General features: G+C 49.5%; 1 protein-coding gene across 9 annotated transcripts in view; it reads right to left on the bottom strand.

Moving 5' to 3' along the window:
* Positions 1-21,321, bottom strand: part of DEPDC5 (DEP domain containing 5, GATOR1 subcomplex subunit) — an 84,512-nt gene that overhangs the window by 24,653 nt on the left and 38,538 nt on the right. For all 9 annotated transcript variants that reach the window (XM_032230073.1, XM_032230077.1, XM_032230076.1 and 6 more), the window contains 4 exons: positions 12,934-13,031; positions 11,782-11,844; positions 9,358-9,514; positions 7,666-7,823 (listed from right to left, as the gene is read on the bottom strand). In XM_032230073.1, the coding sequence (XP_032085964.1) occupies positions 7,666-7,823; positions 9,358-9,514; positions 11,782-11,844; positions 12,934-13,031 (476 nt within the window). The remainder of the gene's footprint in view (positions 1-7,665; positions 7,824-9,357; positions 9,515-11,781; positions 11,845-12,933; positions 13,032-21,321) is intronic.

Genomic DNA, 21,321 nt, shown 5'->3' with positions numbered 1-21,321 from the left:
AGCGCCGCCAACTCAGACACCCTCCTGGCCGATGTGATGGCCACCAAAAACACAGTCTTAAGAGTCAGTAAGCGAAGGCTGATGGATTTAATGGACACGAATGGGGAGGCCGTAAGAGCCCTGAGCACCAAGGTCATGTCCCAAGTAGAGTAACGATGCACAGTCTGAGGTCTGAAATTAGCTGCACCTTTCAAAAAGGATTTGACCTGTGAGTGTTGAGGCAATGCACGGCCATGGCTGCCCCCAATCACCGTGGCTAAGGCTGCGACCTGCTGGCGAAGAGTGTTGGGTACTAAACCCTTGTCAAGTCCTGTTTGCAAAAAGTCCAAGACTTGGGGCACCGAAGCCTTGAGAGGGTCAGCTCCGGTGCAGCGGCACCACCTGCAGAAGGCCTGCCAGGTGGCCTCGTATATATGAGTAGTAGATGGGTGACGGGCCGCTTGAATAGTGTTAATAATCTTACTTGAGTAGTGTAGTCTGGTTAGAATAGCCTGCTCACGTGCCACACGGCTAACTGTAGCAGCTGGGGGTTCGGGTGGATGAGAGCCCCCTGGTTGAGCTCGATCTGATTGTCCGGAATCCTCCACGGGCGTGAGACCGACAGGTACATGAGGTCTGCGTACCAGGGACGCCGGGGTCACATCGGAGCCACCAATGGAACTTCCGCCTGCTCCATCAGGATCTTTTGAATGACCAGTGGAAGGAGAGGTGGGAAGGCCGCCTGGCCATGGACTGCATAGAGCATCCACCCTTTCTGCCCCAGGAGTCTGGTACCTGATGTAAAATCACGGTAGTTGCGAGTTGTGAGGCTGGGCAAACAGGTCCACCTTGGGTTGGCCGAACTGGCAAGAGAGCTCCTGGAATAGATCGGGGTGGAGTTGCCACTCCGCTTGATCCACAGTGGCCCTGCTCAGCCAGTCCGCCTGTGTGTTGGAGTTGCCCGAGATGTGCTCCGCCCGAATTGACAAACTGTTCTCTGCCCATTGATGTAGTTTCTCCGCCTCCAACATCAGGGCCCTGGAGTGGGTGCCCCCTTGGCGGTTGACATGAGCCTTGGAGGCCACATTGTCGGTAAAGACCAGTATGTGGTTGTGTGACACTATGTCCCAGAACTCTTGGAGGGCTAGGCGGATGGCCCGGAGTTCCAGCCAATTGATGCTGTTTCTCAGCTCTCGATTCGACCAGCGGCCCTGTGTGACTCGGTCCAGGGCATGGGCCCCCCACCCGAATAGACTAGCATCCGTTGTAACTTGGATGCGGTCCGGTTCCTTGAATGGACACCCCTTGAGAAGTTTGGAGGATGTCCACCACCGGAGGGACCTGAGAGGCTTGGGCAGGAGCCGAACCTTGATCTGGGAATGCCTGGTGTGTGCCCTCTGGAAGGGGAGCAGGAACCATTGAAGTGGGCGGGCATGGAACCTGGCCCAGGGAACAATGTTGATACAGGAAATCATTTTCCCGAGTAGGTGGGAAAGCGTTGCCAGTGGTAAGAGTCTCTGAGATAATACCTGACTCACCAGGTGCTGGATGCTCTGTCATCTTTCTGGAGACAGAGACACTTCGCACGTCACGGAATTGATGATGGTCCCCAGTGGAGCAACAATGTGGTCGGCTGCAGGTGACTCTTGGGGAGGTTCAGGACGAACCCGTGTCTCTGTAGTGAGTCCATTGTTACCTGTAGATCCCGTAGGGGCCTGGTTCCGAGATGGAGACAAAACCAAGATGTCGTCTAGGTAACAATTCACTCGAATCGGGACTGAGCGAAGCGACGCCACTACAGCAGCCAGGAGCTTGGTAAATGTTCGAGGGGCCGATGACAAGCCGAAGGGTAAGGCCCGGTATTGAAAGTGTCGGCCAGAGAAATGAAAGCATAGAAACCTCCGATGTACCGGATAGATGGGCACGTGTAGGTACGCCTCCTTGATGTCAACTGATGTCATCATGCCGCCCTGGCGGATGGATGCCAAGATGCTTTTGAGGGATTGCATCTTGAATTTTTGATACTTGATGTATAGATTGAGCTCTTGGGCACTAGGAATAAGATGGAATAAAACCCTAGCCCCTCCTGACCCTTTGGCACCTGCTCTGTGGCATTGATGGAGAGGTGTTGTATTTCGGTGTCCATGAGATGCCTTTTCACCGGGCACCTGGGTACAGGGCACTTGATGAATCATCTCGGGGGGATGGAGAGGAATTCTAGAGTGAGGCCAAGCCTCACGACCTGAAGGGCCCAGGCGTTGGACGTGGTCTCCGCCTACTGATGAGTGAAGGCCAGGAGACGCCCGCCAATGGGTTCCTCCCCTTGTGAGTCACCAGTACCTCCAAAAGGACCGGTTGCCAGCCCCACAAAATGGCATTCTGGCCTGGGATTGTGCCTGGTTCTGCTGGTGGCCCCTATCCCTGGCTCCCATGCGATCCTAGCCGCGGTCCTGCGGTTGGGTAAAGGCCCTGTTATAGTGGGGAACATAAGGGGCGGTAATGAATCCTGAATCTCCAGCCCGAAAGGACTGGCGCCTATTATAAGGCTGCTGTCTCTTGTTGGTGCGCCCACTGGTGGAAGGGTGAACCTTACGCTTATCCCAAATTTCAATGAGAATTGGATCTAGAAGAGATCTGAACAAGGCCCTACCTTTGAAGGGAGTGGAGGCAAAGCGCCACTTGGATTTAACGTCAGCTTGCCAATGGCAAAGCCATAGCAAACGCCAGGACGCAACATTGGAAACGACAGCCCGAGATGCAAATTTCGCTACGTTAAGGGTGGCATCCGCAGAAAATTCCAGAACTGCCATCAGTTTGGTAATATCTTGGTGAAGGCGCATGTCCTCAGGGGCAAGCCTACTCTGCAACTGCCTGAGCCAGACCAAGGAGGTCCTATTAAAGAAGGACGCCGCAGTAGTAGCACATAAGGCCCAGGCCGCAGGCTGATGGGTCTTACGAATGACTAACTTGGCTTTACGGTCCTCCGCCTTCAGGCCTTCAGAAATCTCTGATGGAATTAAAGCTGGGGAAGCTAGGGCAGCAACAGGTAGATCCACTGTTGGGAATTGTAGAATATCTTCTAATTCTGGAGTGGAGGTGTACAATTTCCTATCCCCATTGCTGGGTCGGGTAACCGCAGTCCGTTGATCCCACTGCTTTTGAACAAGATCTAGAAACAGTTTGGGGGAGGGGATAACCTCCTGCTGGGAAATCTGTTCAGCAAAAAGGCGTTCAGTTGCATCCAGACCAACTGCAGTGCTATCCTTAGAGGCTGCCTCCCCCATGTGAGTGGTGGTCTTCGCCTTATACAATAAAGACTTAAACAAGGTGGGGCGAAATAACCCAGAAGAATTAGGCTGATCCAGAGCCAATCCTTCATCATCAGAAAAATCCCTGTCTATTACCTCACCTTCCTCCACTAAGGCCGAATCCTCACTATAAACTGAGGGCAGAGGCGAAGGTGGGTCTGTCTGAGGAATTGACAAATCACCCTGTATGGCCTGAGGATCAGGGCCAGTCTGGGTACCAGTGGCCACTGGAACCTGGGCTCTACGATGCAGCTCCGCATCCACAGCCTTAGAAATAGCTGCAGCAATTAACTGGTAAATATCAGGAGGAAGGCCCAGATCCTGGCCTTCCACCGGTCTGAGGCCTGCAGCGGTAGGAGTAAATGTAGCAGAGGGCCCAGCACATGGCACAGTGTAGGCCGAGGCTACACTCACCTCCGATAGAACCGGGGGTGATTGGGGCCCCAATACCCCCTCCTCGGAAGTAGATGCCCTGGGCAGTTGAATATCAGGGGACCACCCTTGGTGTTCTGTAGGGCGCACTGGAGAGGCCCGGTGTGGAAGTAGCACCGGAGGTGAAATGCCAGCACCCCCAGAGGTCTTAGTCGCTGCCTTGGATTTATCCCTACATTTATGGGACTTATCCCGAGCTGTGGATGAGGCCCGGGGCTTCTGGCTGGAGGCCCTGGTAACGGCCCTGCCGTGCCTTGGGCTAGACCCCTCCCTCACCAGGGGAACGGGATTCACTTGCGGGCTCCACAATACCACCGCAAATGGATTGATCAGCCATTGTGATAGGGAAGAATTGAAAAGGCTCAACCTCACAATAGTAAATTGCCACGAATTTGCACCACCGCACAAAGGCACCGCATGGGAAAGACGAGCTGCACTAAGTCAATCTCCTCACCAAGCCAGCAAGCCGAAAGTGAGGGAAAGGGGAGGGGCCGTAAGTGTAACGCTGCTGCTTGAGCGTGAAATGCACGCCCCGCCTCCTCTGGCTGTTTCTGAGCACACGTGCAAAAACCCCGTCCAAAATGGCGACTGCGCTAGAAGGGCGAAATTCAAATCGCCGACGAACTGCCAACGTGCCTGGAAGCCTCCCGGCACCGAGACCACCCTGACGAGATCCGCAGCAGCTCCGAGAAGGAAGGGGCAATGGCGGCAATAAATAACGGCTTGGGGATGGACCTTGCCGCTCAGGCAGGTCACTCCCAATGCGAGACAGCGCGGGGCGGCGAACCAGCCCAGGATGCGCCCGATCAGTAAGGGGGAAGTGGCGAACCAATCCCATGCTTAAAATGCGGCAGTTGTATGAAGATGGAGCTGCTCCTGTGGACTTCGCTGCCTCCAACCTTGCACGATCAACCCCATGCCGAAAAAGGTCCGGGCTGACAGCGAACTGCTGCCTCTACCTTTCGTTACACAATAAATCAATTCAAACCGTTCTTTTTTTTTTTTTAATAAATATTTTTTAATTTTAAGTAAAACAAGTACAGCATCTTTCTTTACATCTGTAGAAAATGTATCAATCGATTACAGATCCTCCACAATCAACAAACATAACTCATATTACCTCAAACATTATTATATATCCATTTTCATTTGACTGTACTTATTATTTAAAAATATTAATGCAAGTAATAATCTTGAACAATACCTGCCCACACCGGTGGGAAAAGAAAAACAAAACAAAAAGAAAAGGCAAGAAAAAATAAAACAAAAAAAGACAAAAACTACAAAGGACAAGGCAGGAAAGGAAAACAAAACACAGGTATCTATTTTAAAAAAAGAAGAAGTATATCAGCTGGTTACAACATGCTTTGGTGCTTCTCTTCCATTAACTCATATTAATTCAAATATCTTGACTCAAATGTTTACCATATTAACATCATTATACCTTCAGTTTTAATTACCTATAGTTATTTAAACATCCTTCATCCTTAACTATGCCAAAGAGTTAATCCATAACACATGCTGACCTTTCATTTACTTGCTTGTAAAATCCTCTATTAGCATCAAATCCTCATATCCTATTTTAGCTGAACATCCATAATATTTAATTATATCATATATCATAACATTTTCCCAGTATTGATTAACATTTGATTGTATGTATTTTATTTAGTTTTTATAATAGTAATAATTGTTGTAGTTAATACTCTTTATGTATAATTCAAAAATATTTTCTCATATCCAATTGTTATATATCATATCAACTCCACATTATATACATTACTATCAATATCAGTTATTATTCAGCTATATCTGTTACAAAGAGAGCAATTAGGTTTAGCTAGATTTCAATTGTATTCTTCAGTCTATTAGCCAATTCCATATTATATACATTACCATCAATGTTAATTATTATTCAGCTATATCTATTACAAATTAAAGTAATCAGATTTAGCTAATTTTAAGTTGTATTCTCCCATCTGTCAGCCTGTGTCCCTCCAACAGCGAGATTTTCTCAGTCCAATAGTCATTCGTTGGATAAATTTACCAAATGTTTTTATAAGCAAATCCAGACAAAGATATCTTCGCACCTTTTGACTCTGAATGTCAGTGATGAAATAATAATGTTGTCCCGGGCTTGTAAAATTTTTCAAATTGACTTTAATTCTCAAGGGTGGATTTTCCATTCCTCCTGCACTCTGTCTCTTTAAATGAGTCTTCTTTATAGCTCCCCCCCTCCTTTCTTCCTCTGAGATAGACCAGACACCATTTCTCACATTTTCCATTTGTATTTCAGGAACATTTAAACATTCAACGATCTCAGTTTTTACTTCATATTTTAAAATCAGATGATCCAATTTTCTTTCCAGTCTCTGATAAGAGTCAAAAAGCTCTTGACATGCGGAAAAAAGAATCTGGAGTGAAATCTTAGAGGTATTTTGAGACGCCATGATGTGTCGCAGTTAAAAATTGCAAGCTCTTTTTTTTCCACAAACTTCGAAGCACTTTTCTTAGTCTCTTTGCAAGCTGAGCAATCTTATCTGATCGTAAACAGAGCCAAGTAATAAAGATGTCAGATCGTGAAGGTCTAATTAGTAGAAAATAAACTTTACGATCCACTTAGGGAGAGTCAGAGGGGGGAGGATGTCGGAGAGTTTCTTGAAGCGTTTAAGAAGTAAAGTAGCCACCAGCCATAAATCCATTAAAAAAAAACCAATTCGCCGCTAAATTCTTCTATTCTTTGGTTTCAATTAGCTTAAGCTTTTAATGCGGACAGTCTCTCTTGAATAATAAAATCAGCTTACCAGATGACATCACTTCTACCATTCTTAGGGGCAACCTGCAGTTTCAGTTAGCACGCAGCTAATCCAGAAAGGAATTGGCACGAGGAGTTAATACCACCCCCCAGAGACTTTGCGGGTGTCTCTGAGGTCCTGGGTCTCTCCTCACCTTCACTGTCGTCTCCGGGACAGCTAGAGTTCAAAGAACCCGTCCAAAAATCCTTCGGAATAGAGGAATTTCAGGAATAGCCTGAAACTCCGTCTTCTCACTGCTAAGCCCCGCCTTCTCAATTCAAACCGTTCTTAATGATCACTGAATCCAAGAAATAAGGGAGAATTTTGTCGATTAGTCTAGAGAAAATTGCTATACGTCTCTTCTGGCTGGACTGAGTTAAAAAACTGACCCATCCAGTCAGAGGAGGCGTGGTCAACATTTACATAACTCAGTCTCTAGGCTAATGGACAAAGTTAACCCATGCTTGGATTCCCCAAGCAGCGCACAGGAGAAGTGCAGATCATTTCCCCCAAAAAATGTAAGCAGATTGAAATTAGCAATCACACCGTTTCTCTACGTTGTCTTGAAACAGCTTGATTCTGTCTAGAAAGATTTCCCATCAAGGCAGAGACAGAGAGATGCAGCAAGTAGGAGGGGCAAATATAATGCCAAGGGCAGAGAAACACACTTTACACACACACATACACACACACACACACACACACACACACCTTTTACACACTTCACACAGTTCTCCCAACTTACACAGAGCTTCTCTTTTTCTCCTATTCCCTTCTTATTTCTCCTGGACCAGCTGGTTTTCATCATGGACATGGACAAGTCATGGACAATTGCTATAATTTGGTTCCTGAGTAGGAAAATCCAAATCCCAGTCTTGGAACTTTTAACCATCCACCATTCCTTGACTTTCATCTGGTCCAGGGCAGATCCTGGATCTTCCTGGATCCTGGGTACCATCCCAGGATGCTTTTTGCTTCCGAGCAGCTTTGTGTTCAGATGGGCTCTCATCAGACTGGGCACATCATACACTTGATCAGGTCCATGATGTTTCATGCTCAGACAGGTCAATGGCTGGTTACCTTCAGCCTCTCCCTGGTCCATGTGCCCTTGGCTGCCCACGTCCAAACTACCTCCCAATGTGGGGACTCACCTCTGCTGTACAGGGGGCTGCTGCTCAATGGGGGCTGGACCACTGCTGGCTTCTGGGGCTTGGTCTGCACAATGAGTTGGTATCCCTGCATGAGACGCTGGCAGATGAACTCCTCAAAGACCTGCTGGGCTGTCATCAGCAGGCCTTCCTCATCCCTCCTGAGAAAGGAAGGGGGAGAGGTCATCACAGGTAGGCACAGGGGACCCTCCCCCTCCCTTACTCCCTCTTCCCCAGAACAACCTGCACCAGAGGAGGCCAGGAATAAGGGGCGCTGGGGCCTGAGACTTGGACACCCGCAGTTTCAGCCACAGGCCCTGCTCAAGGCCAGGACCCCTTTCCTGCTCTGCTCCCAGGAGCTCAGGGAAGCTGAGTGTGGGAGAGCTCCCAGGCCTCCACAGCATGGAGAGGCCTCTGCAGCTGGTCCTTGAATTAGGATCAGTCACAGTGATGGAAATTGGCCTGGTTTCTGGCAAAAAATGGATTCACTTAACGACCGCAGTGTTTGCATAATGACCATTGCAAAAAAATCCCCAAATGGTGTTGGTCATGTGTGTCTCAACTTACAACCATTGTGACATTTGTTCTTCTACATTGATTGTTGTTTGGATGATGCCCGGCTGCTGTGGGCTTTATTCTTTATATTACATACTTCATCTGTTTTATTTCTCGCTGAGAGTCACAAATGTGAAATGGGCAACTATATAATCGAATGAATGAATGAATCAAATCTCCAGCTGCTTCGGTTCTCCTCCTTTCAGGTGCCCTTAAGACTGGCTGGTGCCACTCTTGGGGCTGCCCCTCGCTCTGGCACTGCTCCCTGGATGACTGGAGACCTACAGGCCACACTTTTACTCAGCTCAAGTGCCCCCTCACCACGGCTGGGTGCACTGGCAACTCAGCTCCCCCTAAGATTGGTCCCCTCCTCCCCAGAAACCTTGTTGAGTAGGAAGAGCCTGGGCTCCTGATCAAGGGAAGGCATTGGGTACTGAAGGTTGTTTCATGAGTGGGTGTGGCACCCCAAGAGGCAGCCCAAGACACGACTACCCCCGAGGTGGGTTGCCAATTTTTTCATTACCTGTTTGGCCACATGCGCAACACTTCTGTAGATGCGCAGAAGCGTCTGGGCAGAGCCTCCTGCCGCCGCTACTATCAGTTTGGCCAAACCAAGCCGAATCGGCAGCAACCCACCTCTGGACTAGCTCCAAGCCCAGCCAAGGAGGAGGAGGAAGAGACCACGAACATCCGTGCCTAAGGACTACAGTGGTGCTGTTGCTGGAACTGAAAGCTCCCAGTTCAGAAACCCAAAATCTACCAGGAATGTCCCAGGTGAGGGCAGAGTGAGGATCGGTTTAAACAAGTGAGAGAGAGAGACTGGCCAAACAGGACTGAAAGGAGCCCCTTGGCGGAAGGAACACTCTGGGGAGCTCTGTAGCATGCAGCTTTTCTGAATAGCTGCGTCAAAAGCCAGGCCCAGCCCGGCTCCTCTCTGCGGCTCAATCAGCAACAGAGCCCGAGTGGGGGGAAAAGAGCCCTCGCCCTCTTTGCAAGAAGTTGACCAGTGACCCCTGGGTCAAGCCAGAGAAGAGAGGACAACACTAGGTGCTTCTCCTCCTAGCCACGCCCAGTAGGGCTCAAGCAAAAGCCTGTGTGATTTGGTCACGCAAGAGCCAGTGGATCACCAGGCAGACGCACCTCTCCAGGTCCGCTTCAGGAAGGAGATCGTAGCAGCCCTCGGTGTAGTCGTTGCGCAGGCTCTGGCGGTCCGGGAAGTAATCCGTGGTCAGGGGAAGACAGGCCGGAGTGGTGAGAGACTTCCAGTCCACCCCAACAGTACAACAGAAGCCTGGCACTATGGGGGGAGCAGACAGCGTCAGAACTGTCTCGTGTTGTGTATGGAGGGCGAGAAGAAGGAAGTGGAGGAGGAGGAGGAGGAGGAGAGACCAGGAGCCAAGAATGGTGGGAGGTGCCACAGAAGCCAGTGAAGAGAAAAGACACATCAGGGGTGGAAGACATGAAATCCAGAGGGGAGAGGGAGGGGGTGGGGGGAGAAAGACAGAGTCGGTTAAACAGTGCAGTGAGCCCATGCCAGCTCATTCCCATCATGCAACTGGGGTTGAAAAGTTAATATGCTTCTCTCGCCCGGTGATTTGGAATCCAAGCCAAATCAGCCGCTGAGAATTAACATCACTCTCAAGCACAATGAAGCACACAAAAACACAGAACAGCACCAGGATTCAAAGCCCAGCCCAGCGAATTAAACCAGGTCCTCCTCTTGTGTCAGTGCAAGAGAAATTGGGGGGGGGAGCCTGTGTTGGCAGAACAGGCACATCAGTATGGCAGCCACAGCGGAGAGAGACAACAGTTGGGGGGGGGCATTCCAAGGGCTCAAAAAGAAACAGAAAAGGGAAGAGGGGAAAAACCAAGGACAGGAAAAAGTGGAAACTGGAGAAGGAAATCCAGGGAAAAGTGGTTTGGCTGGACTTGCCCCAAAAGAGACCCTCATAGCCACCGTCACTCCCCTCTGAAGGGGACCCAGCCCCACCCCCTCACCTCTTCCTAGGGACACGGTACAGAGGGCACCCCCTTCTGTGCAACTATCAGGGTAGAAGAAAGCCCCATAGGCTATGACTGAGGGGATCTGTCTCTGGGACCTTTCAAGATTTCTTGGAAGTCATCCAATCAGCACTAGATCCTGAGATTCTTCATACCTCTATTGGCAAAGAGCCCCCTATCAAACACTCCTGAGGAAACTGTGAAGGGCTGCTCTTAAGTGGGGAGCAAAGGCAAAGGCCCAGGGGAGGGCTGGGATTGGATTCTGAAAGGATCTTCTTGGCAGAGGCAGGACAGGGGTGGGGGTGGGGGAGGAAGGATGATGGGGAGGCGGGTTCCAGAAGTCTCTCCTGCTCAGCTTTAGGAAAGAGAGATGAAAATGGCAGCATCAGTTATGTCCCACTGCTGATCAAACAAGACTCCAAAACTCAGCTCAGGAGCCTAACGTTTCATTTAGTTTCTAGCACTTCTCATTCATTTCAATCCAGGTTGCTGGGATGCATATATATTTAACATAGGCAAATACATACACACAAATACATTTCGATGCCAATTTAAAGCATCGTCTTTGGCTTCAAGAAGAACCTTGGCAGGAATAGGCCTCCCCAAATCAGCCATTTCCAGCTTGCTACTCTTCTACTTCCAGCTGGTCCTTCCTGGGATGCCCAGAGGGGGGACGGTGCCTGTGTGATCTCGCACAGCTTTGCTTGGGAAAGGCTCCACTTTCTGGTTTGTAGGGTTGCCTGGAAGGGCTGTTCCAGCCCAGGGAGAGGAACAAGCATTCAAAGACCCCACCCCAGCCCCACCCAAGGCAAAGGCTGCTGAAGGAGTTATTTCCTTGGGCCTTCATTGGATCGCTGGCCTAAGGTGGCCCTTAAAAGCTGATCCAGGCTGCTTCCCAGGACAGGGTCCCCATTCTTGGAAGGAACCCCTCCCATCGTTGTAATTCTGCACACCAATAAGCCAAATCAACATTCAAACTCTGTTTTGGCTGCCTCAGAGCAGAAACGTTTGGAAGGAAAGAGAAGAAGTGGCTTAAAAATGGGCTTTTCCATTTGTACCGTTTCTTTAAAATAGGAGCCTGCATTTGGATTCTTATTGCTGCCTAAGTGACCCTCAGCTTCTTCGGGAACTGTGAGAAAAAGGCTGCTAACCCTTTGAAGAGAGAGATCTGGCACTGGAGGTTCCTTCCCTCTGATCTTGCTGTGTCTTCCTCACTGAGGCCAGAAGATCTGCTTGAATCAGGAGGTTTATTAGCTGCTCTCTCCACCCTGACTAGAGCAATGTGGACAAGCCATCCAGCACCTGCTTGTTTCTTGCTTCTGTTTTTCCTTTTATCTGTTATGAGCTCAGAGCCCTACCCTCATGGGTCATTTCCAGAAGCAGGAACTGGGATGCCAAACCCCAAAGCCCTCCCAGGGAGAGGGGAGACAGCCAGTCTGTTCCTCTTCAGGGGCATCCGGGAAGGAGTTCCACATGAGAGACACCCCCCAGCTCAAAGCTCTCAAACTCACTCGGCTTTATGCACACCAACCTCATCTCCCCCACCTGCCCCCTTGTGCTTACTTGGATCAGGTGAACCATCCAGCAGCTCCTTGTTGAGTGTCTGGGCATTCATTCCTGCCTTTGCTGGAAGGGAAGGAGATACAGAGGGCTTTCAAGGAACTGCATGAGGTTCCAAAGGATCAAACAAATAATATCGTCACCACTATCCCCTACACACAGAAAATCAACCCCTTGATTTGCCTCAGTCCTGACCTGCTTTTGAAATCTACAAGCTACAGCTTGGGTTTATTACTATTTTTATGCTGTAAAGATCGGTGAGGATTCCAATCAATGAGGAGGCTACACATTTCTTAGCAACCAACCCAAAGCAGGTTTCTTTGAAGGGAGGGAGCCCCAATCCCTTGAGCATCACCTCCCACACAGACAAAGGCAATGCAGGAGGAACTTGGCTGCAACAGCAGAACAACAGACAACAATCTTGTCCTGAGTTGCATAAACAGAATCAAGATCACATGAAGTACTAATACCGCTTTACAAAGCCTTAGTAAGGCCTCACTTGAATACTGCATTCAGCTTTAGTCACTACATTATAAAAAATGTTGTGACTTTGGAAAGAGTACAAAAAAGAGCAACAAAGATGATTAGGGGCCTGGAGGCTAAAATATATGAAGAAAGATTGTAGGAATTGGATATGTCTATTCTAATGAAAAGAAGGACTAGGGGTGACATGATAGCAGTGTTCCAGTATTTGAAGGGTTGCCACAAAGAAGAGTATTCTCCAAAACACCAGAAGACAAGACAAGAATCAATGGATGGGAACTAACCAAGGAGAGAAGCAACCTAGAACTAAGGAGAAATTTCCTAACACTGAGAACAATTAACTATGGAACGGCTTGCCTTCAGAAGTTGTGGGGGTAACATCACTGGTAGTTTTTAAGAGGAGCGAACTGAAATGGTATAGGGTGTCCTGCTTGAGCAGGGGGTTGGACTAGAAGACTTCCAGTGTCTCGGTGTCCCTTTCCAACTCCTGTTCAAGTTGCCAACTCCAGTCGCCATTCAGTTTTGTGTGCCCATAAAATCCTAGCAGCAGAAAAATGGCTAAAAATGGCCCATGGGATCTGCTCTTCCTGGCTACCTTAAGGCATCCAAAGTCAGGTGGGTTTTGTGGATGAGAGTCAAGCCATCTCAGCCAGAAATGTTTGTCTTGATTACCTGGACCTTGGCTGCCTGCTAGCTGGTTTGGATAATCTTTCATGTCTCTGAAGCTCAAGCAGGAACTGCTGTCCTCTGACTGTCTAGAAATGCCATGCCTGGAGGGAAGAAAAGAAAGACCCGCCTGAGACGAAGGCATCTCTGCTTGGAGCCAGACCCCCAACTCCATCCCCTCCCTGAAAAACCTCAGCAAAAACAAAAGCCCCGGGTGTTCCCCATGTGCTCAGCAAGCATCTTGCAAGTCAACCGAAAGAGAGGAGGCAAGGTGGGCCACCTGCCTGATGCTTTTTCAATGGATGATAAAAATCCTTTCCATCCATGACTTATTCAGTTGTCACCATGAAGGTTCTCCTTGCCCAGAAAAGAAAATCAAAAGGCAATTTAAAAAAATACCTCATTGGGCATGTCAGAAAAATGAGAACTGGAAGTACCAGGCTAAAATGGAAATCAAATGACAGGAACAGGTATTTTGGTGGGTTCCTTGGTGTTCTCTGACCTTGGTGTTTTCTTCCAGATGTTTGTGACCCAGTTACATAATGTTATCAATGCAAGGATGAAGGCACTGATGATATTACCTGGTTGGGTAAATGTCTATAACAGGGGTTTCAAACTCGCGGCTTGAGGGCCGGGTGTATCACGCGCTGGCCACGCCCACTCACATTTTAGCGACGGGGGGGAAAGTTATGATACATGACGTGACATGTCATCAGACGTTTGACACCCCGGTCTATAAGTAAATGTCAGTTGGTCTTACCTGAACGGCATGTCTCGAAGATGGTGTGGGAATCGTCACACATGGGTATTAACACAGCCCTTTTGCCCTGGAGACTGAGGTAAATCTTGAGGCAGTGATGTGCAGTGAGGTTTATGGCCGGTGAGGCAAGCGGGCAAAAGCCAACCTATTTCTGCTGCCCTATGTCTGCCAGCGCCGGGGCTTCGGCGGGGCTTTTGGAAAGCTCCGCCAAAGACCCAGTGCGGCTTTCCGAAAGGCCCGCCGAAGGCCTGCCGCCATGTCCACCATAGAGCGGGACACATCCCGTTCTACGGCGGATGCGATGCCGGGACTTTAAAGCCCTGCAGCCCTTTCCGAAAGCCCCGCCGAAGCCCTGCTGCCACATCCGCCATAGAGCGGGACGCATCCCGCTCTATGGCGGATGTGGCGCCAGGACTTTAAAGCCCTGCCGCCACGACCGCCATGGCGGATACGGCGGCATGGCTTCAGCAGGGCTTTCGGAAAGGGCTGCAGGGCTTTAAAGTCCTGGCACCGCGTCTGCCATAGAGCGGGACACGTCCCGCTCTATGGTGGATGCGGCGTCAGGGCTTCGGCGGGGCTTTCGGAAAGGGCTGCAATAAAAAATAAAGTGCCAGCCTGCGCGCCAGCAGAGGCGGGTAAAACACTTACACACACACACACACATACACACTACTTACAATAATACAAATTACAATTACTTACAAATTACAATAATTTTGAATTCCTCCCTCCGACCCACATACCTTTTCCAGCTGTTTCACAGAGGATTTCAACTCTCCTCTTGTCTGCCATGATGAAAATGTAAAAAATGTAAAAAGAAAAAGGCAAGAGCTGCTGAAGTCAGGCTGGGTTAGTTGCTGCCAGAATCTCCAATGGATGACTCTGCTTAACTGTTTAAAAAAAGCCTCTTAAAAAAGTGCCCTCTACAGGAGGAGGCGAGAGAACCATGTGCCTCATCTACATAAGGAATTTTTCGCCTTTTAACCCTTGCTTAACTCTGCTCCAGTGATCATAAAGATAGACTAAATGAGGCACGTGGTTCTCCCGCCTCCTCCTGCAGAGGGCACATTTTTAGAGGCTTTTTTAAACAGTAAAGCACTAAGCAGAGTCATCCACTGTGACTCTGGCAGCAACTACCTCAGCCTTTTTCCTTTTAATTTTTTTTTTCTTTTCATGATGACAGTGGTGAGGCCCTGCCTCCCCTGCCTGCACGTCACTGTCTTGAGGCTACACCTCCATTCCTCTTCTGACCTCCCAGATTAACCGATGGTTCGTAGCAGAGCACCTGGAAGGAAGGGACAGGGAAAACACATACACATCCTTCCTGCCTGGCGCTGACTGACCACTGAACTAACTTAGGCCCCTGGCGCAGGGCGCCCTAAAGGGGGGGGGGGAAGTAACTACTCCCACACCATCTTCGAGTCATGCAGTTCAGGTAAGACCAACTGACAGTCTCCGAAGTGAGCCGTGGGAGGAGTCACACATCGGACATACCGAAGTTAGATGTCCTTGGGAGGGAATCAATGGGCCTGAGCCCCCCGAGAGTCCAGGACTCCCAGAAGAACTCGCCTTCCAAAGGCCGCCACCGCTGAGGTGTACACGTCTAGCCGGTAATGCCTGATGAGAGGCGATGGAGAAGACCAGGCGGCAGCCTTGCAGATCTCCTCTATGGAAGCCTGAGTGGCCCAGGCCGCTGAGGTGGCTGCACTCCTGGTGGAGTGCGCGATGATGCCCTCTGGGACCTGGAGTCCTCGTGCCTCGTAGGCCTTGGAAATGGCCGCTCTTATCCCCTGCTAATGGTTGCCGGGGAAACCTTGGCTCCCCGGGTAGACGTCTGAAAGGAGACGAAGAGGACATCTGAACGCCTAAAGGGCACCGTGCACTTCAGGTAGATGTGCAGAGCTCTTCTAACATCCAGCCAGTGCCATGATTTTTCTCTATCCTTGGAGGGCTGTGGACAGAAGTCCAGCAGAACTATCTCTTAATGCCTTGTGGAAGGGGGAGTTGGTCTTGGGCATGAACATGGAGTCCAGTCTGAGGACGACCCGGTTCTCCAGGAAGGTGCAGAGGTCCTCTCTGGTGGACAGAACGTTAAGCTCGGATACCCTCCTGGCCGATGTGATGGCAACCAGGAAAACGACCTTAAGGGTCAGGCATTGTAGGGAAACCTTCCTCAAGGGTTCGAAAGGTGCCTCCATCAGTGACTGGAGGACCGTGGGCAGGTCCCAGGTTGGGAATCGATGGACCACAGGGGGTTTCAGATTCGCCGCTCCCTTAAGGAAACACCTTAGGACAGGATGCTGTGACAAAGGCGGGGAGTCCACTCCCGCCCCCCAGGACCGTGAAGAGGACAGAGACTTGTTTCCTAAGGGTGCTGGGGGCCAGACCTTTCTCCAGACCTTCCTGTAGAAAGTCCAGAACCTGGGGCACGGAAGCCAAAGCTGGGTCAATGTCCCTTGCTTGGTACCAATCCGCAAAGGTGACCCAGGTGGCATTGTAGATCTGAGTGGTGGACTGCCTCCTGGACACCTCAATGGTCTTAATGACCTTCGCGGAGAAATGGGCCCCTCTTAGTTGTTCCCGCTCAATCGCCAGACGGTCAGATGGAGCCACTCCGGGTCCGGATGCTCCAGCGACCCCTGGTGCAGGGACACCTCCCCTAGGGGAATCTTCCAGTGGGGAGCTGAGGACAGCTCCACCAGATCTGCTACCAGGGACGACGTGGCCAGAAGGGAGCCACTAGAACCATCTCTGCTCTCTCTGACACTAACTTCCTCAGAACCCCGGGAATGAGGGGAAGGGGAAGGAAGGCATAGAGGACACCGGGCGGCCATCTGCGATGAAGGGCATCTGTGTCCATGGCGCCCCTGGACGGGAACCTCGATACGAAGCTTGGCAGCTGGGCGTTCGCTGGGGTTGCGAAGAGATCCACTGTCGGGCGTCCGAACCTCTCGCAGATCTGTAGGAAGACATTGGGATGGAGTTGCCACTCTCCGTTGTCGACCGTCTCCCTGCTAAACCAATCCGCCTGCTGGTTCTCTATCCCGGAGATGTGCTCTGCTCTGATCGATCGAAGGTTCCTCTCTGCCCAGTTCCCCAACTGGAGGGCCTCATCGCGCAGGGCTTTGGAATGTGTGCCCTCTTGCCTGTTCACGTGGGCCTTGGCTGCCACGTTGTCCGTCAAAACCAGGACATGGTGGTATGTCACCGAAGTCCTGAAGTGACGTAGAGACAGATGGATGGCCCTGAGCTCCAACCAGTTGATGTTGTTGCGCAAGTCTTTTGGAGTCCAGCGGCCCTGGGCTATCTGGGCTTCCAGGTGTGCTCCCCAGCCGAACAGGCTTGCGTCTGTCGTGAGCACCTTCCTCGCTGGTTCCTTGAAGAGTGACCCCTTGTCTAGGGGTCAACCACCAATGGAGCGAGAGGAGCACCTGGGTGACACTCGAACCTTGAAGCTGGTGTTGCCAGTCCCGGCTTTCTGGTGTGGGAGCAGGAACCACTGAAGCTCCCTGGCGTGGAGATGAGCCCAAGGCACGATCCCTATGCAAGAAATGAATTTCCCAAGGAAAGAAGAACTACAGAGACAGAGCGTAACTTGCGTATCTCATGCACCAGCTGAACAATGCTGTCCCTATGTTCCTGGGAGAGGAAGACCTCTCCAGACACCAAATCTATAATGGACCCTAGGAGCTGGTGGATGGAACTAGATGGTTTTTCTTGAGGTTGATCGAGAACCCCAGGGACCTAAGTGTGTCGATGGTGAGACCCAGGTCCTGGCTGGCAGTGGTTGGAGACCTGGCTAGGACTAGGCTGTCATCCAGGTAGCAATGGAGTCGGACTGGGAAGGAACGAAGGTGACCCGCAGCCGCGGCCAACACCTTGGTAAAGGTCCTGGGAACTGAAGCTAGCCCAAAGGGGAGAGCTCTATACTGGAAGTGGCTGCCCTCGTGGGAAAACCTGAGGAATCTACGGAGTTCAGAAGCGATCCTGATGTGTAGGTAGGCTACGGTGAGGTCGAGGGTAGCCAGGAAATCACCCTGTCGGATGCTCTCTAGGATGGATTTCAGAGAGGCCATCTTGAAACTATGGTAGACCACCCTGGAATTAAGCAGTTTAAGGTCCAGAATGGCTCTCTACCCCCTGAACTCTTGGGAACCAGGAACGACCATTGACTTACCTGAACGGTTCTTCTATGTGTGCTGCGAGGGGAATCCAACCATGGGTTAACTTTGTCCATTAGCCTAAAGACTGAGTTATGTAAATGTTGACCACGCCTCCTCTGACTGGATGGGTCAGTTTTGTACAAAGTCAGCCATTGAAAGATGTGTAGCAATGTCACTTATGGCTGTAGCCAAGAACATGGTATTTACAGTCACGTCCAGAGTAAGTCAAGTCATTAAGCAGAGCAAGGTCAGTCCTCGAGTCAGAGTATTGAGATAGCCCTGGCCAGCCGAAACTGCGGGCGGGTTTGGATTCCCCCCGCAGCGCACATAGAAGGACCGTTCAGATAAGTCAACCGTTGTTCTCCTGTGCGCTGCTTGGGGAATCCAAGCATGGGACATGCCAAAGCAATTAAGTGCCAGGGCGGGAACTAGGCTGGACAGGGTCCTCCAGAGAAGAAAGCACCCTTTGCAACACTCGCTGCCCAAAGGAGGCCTCAGCCGAGGCATACACGTCAACCTTGTAATGTCTAATAAATGGTGATGGCGACGACCAGGTAGCCGCCCTGCAAATCTCTTCCACTGAAGCTTGCGTAGCCCAGGCCGCTGTGGTAGCCGCACTCCTGGTAGAATGAGGAGTAATGCGCCTGGGAGCCGGTCAGTAGTGGCTGTCATAAGCAAGAGCGATGCATGCCTTTAACCATTGGCCGATGGTATGGGAAGACACCTTCTGCCCCATGGATGATGGTTGAAAGAATACAAAGAGCGCTTCCGACCGTCTGAACGACGCAGTGCATTTCACATAGTACCAAAGAGTCCTGCGGACATCCAGGTGATGCCACTGGCGTTCCTGCAGATGGGAAGGGCGAGGCAGAAGTCCTGGAGGATGAGCTCCTGAGCCCTGTGGAACAATGTGTTGATCTTTGGAAGGAAGGTCGGATCCAAATGAAAGACGACTCTGTTGGGATGGAATATGCAGAGGTCTGCGCGAACTGAGAGCGCCGCCAGCTCAGACACCCTCCTGGCTGACGTGATAGCTACCAAGAACACCTCTTCCTCTAGAACTAGACAAAGAGAAGGATATGATGGAAAGCAAGCCACTCAAGTTTTAACAAGGGAGGATCAACTTGTTCTTTCAGAGGTACAAGATGCTAAAGAACAAAGACAAAACCATGTGGTTACCAGGCGAATGGAACAGGAATTAAGAAAGCAACGTACACAAGCCATCGTTCAGGAGCATACAGGTGTTACATCAGAAACAGTGGGAGGAGCTAGGCCAAAGGTTAAATTTCAAGATGTTCAGATGGCTATTAAAAAGTTTCAGGGGGCTAAGGATGGTAACTAAATCCCTAATATGGAATGTTAAGCAATTGGATTAATTTAGCAGTATTGAAGGGTTTGATTTGGTATATGGCTGCTTGTTTGCTGTATAATAAAGAGATGGATGAGAACGTTAAAGGTCATGCTCTGGGGAATGCCTTGCTATGGGTTGGAAAAAAAAAACATTAATATTAACTACATGCTAGATTTATAACAAGGTTAAGGTATTCTGGACACAAATATGATGGATTATGTAAAATGCTCTCTCTCTCAAAAAAAATCCACCTATTCTTTGTTATGTATAATTACTGACTCTACAGCAGTAGAGATCAACTTGATTTTGCATTTGATAAATGCAGCTAGATTGTTGGTGGCGCAATATTGGAAGAAATAAAATTTGTTTACTAGTTAGGAATGGATATTGAAGATCACAAACTTAGCAGAGACGGCTAAAATAGGATAACTCAAATGAGAGATATAAACCAGACTGGGAAAAATGGACTGACTATATTCAAAATAAATATGGGTCTAGGAAATTTCAGATAGTTAATGTCTAAGATCAGAAACAATACAAATTATTTATAGTTAGCCTAGCAAGGAGGTGCTAATATGAATTCAAAGATGTTATTAACTTTCTACGTTTTCTCTTAAGTATATCTTAAACTGTTTTTGTTAAAGATTTATACCTTGTATTGGTTCTGGGAAGTCAGGGTGGGGGAAGGTTAGGGGCTTGGGGGGAGGGTGGGAGGGAGTGGAGTTTACTAAGCTGGAGGAGGGATGTTGGATGATTGTACATGTATACTGTTATTTTTTTCTTTTTTAAGTATATTGAAATGGAATTATAAATACCATCAACACAAAAGGGATTTTGCTCAGATGCCGAAACACATTAAGTGAATCAGAGAAAGAGTGGGAAGTAGAGGAGAGAAGAAAGATAGGAAGAGAGGGATAGGAGGGAGGGTGAAGGGGGAAGATGAGGTGTATAAGGAGGAGTGGTAAAGGGAAAGAAGAGAAAGAGAAAGGAAGTGGAAGTAGAGTAGAAAATGATGGAGGGAAGTCAGGATATAGAAGAGTTGGAAGTAGAGGAGAGAAGAAGATAGGAAGAGAGGGATAGGAGATAGGGTGAAGGGGGAAGATGAGGTGTATAAGGAGGAGTGATAAGGGGAGAGAGTAGAAAGAGAAAGGAAGAGGAAATAGAGTAGTATGGAAACAGAAATACACCAATGAAAGGAAGAGTGGGAAGCAGAAGGGAGAAGAAAAGTGGGAAGGGAGGGATAGGAGAGAGGGTAAGGGGGGAAGATGAGAAGGTTGAGGATAAGGAGAAGTGGAATGTAGAGAGAGAAGAAGGAGAAAGGAAGGGGAAATAGAGTAGGAAAGGAAGAGGGAGGGAAGATAGGAAATAAGAGAGAGGTAGAAGAAAGAGGTGTAGGGAGCGTAGAAGAGCTAATAACGGGTGTTAATCTTTTAGGGGCGTTGAAGACAAGAGGAACTGATGTAATCACTACTTAATACTACATGATATTGGCTATGTATAGTATACATGTGATTATATGTTATGAAATTGAAATAAAATATGTTTTTTAAAAAAAATAGAACACCATCTTAAGCGTTAGTAACCAGAGGCTGATGGATTGAATGGGCTCGAATGGACAAGTTGTGAGAGCCCTGAGAACCAAAGTCAAGTCCCAAGTAGGGTAACGGTGCACGGTCTGGGGTCTGAGATTAGCTGCACCCTTTAGAAAGGACTTGACCTGTGAGTGTTGAGACAATGGACGGCCCTGGCCGCCCCCAATCACCGTGGACAAGGCCATGACCTGCCGGTGAAGTGTGTTGGGTGCTAAGCCCTTGTCAAGTCCCGTTTGCAAAAAGTCCAAGACTTGGGGCACTGAAGCCTTGAGAGGGTCAGTTCCGGTGCAGTGGCACCACCTGCAGAACGTCTGCCAGGTGGCTTCATATATATGAGTAGTAGATGGGCGACGGGCTGCTTGAATAATGTCAATAACCTTACTTGAGTAGTGTAGTCCGGTTAGAATACCCTGCTCACGTGTCACACGGCTAACTGTAGCAGCTGGGGGTTTGGGTGGATGAGAGTCCCCTGGTTGAGCTGGATCTGGTCGTCTGGAATCCTCCATGGACGTGAGACCGACAGGTGCA

This window comes from Thamnophis elegans, chromosome 13, assembly GCF_009769535.1.
Source record: "Thamnophis elegans isolate rThaEle1 chromosome 13, rThaEle1.pri, whole genome shotgun sequence".
In the NCBI taxonomy this organism is placed as follows: domain Eukaryota; kingdom Metazoa; phylum Chordata; class Lepidosauria; order Squamata; family Colubridae; genus Thamnophis; species Thamnophis elegans.
The sequence above is the reverse complement of the archived record's forward strand: the minus strand, read 5'-3'. Positions and strand labels throughout refer to the sequence as shown.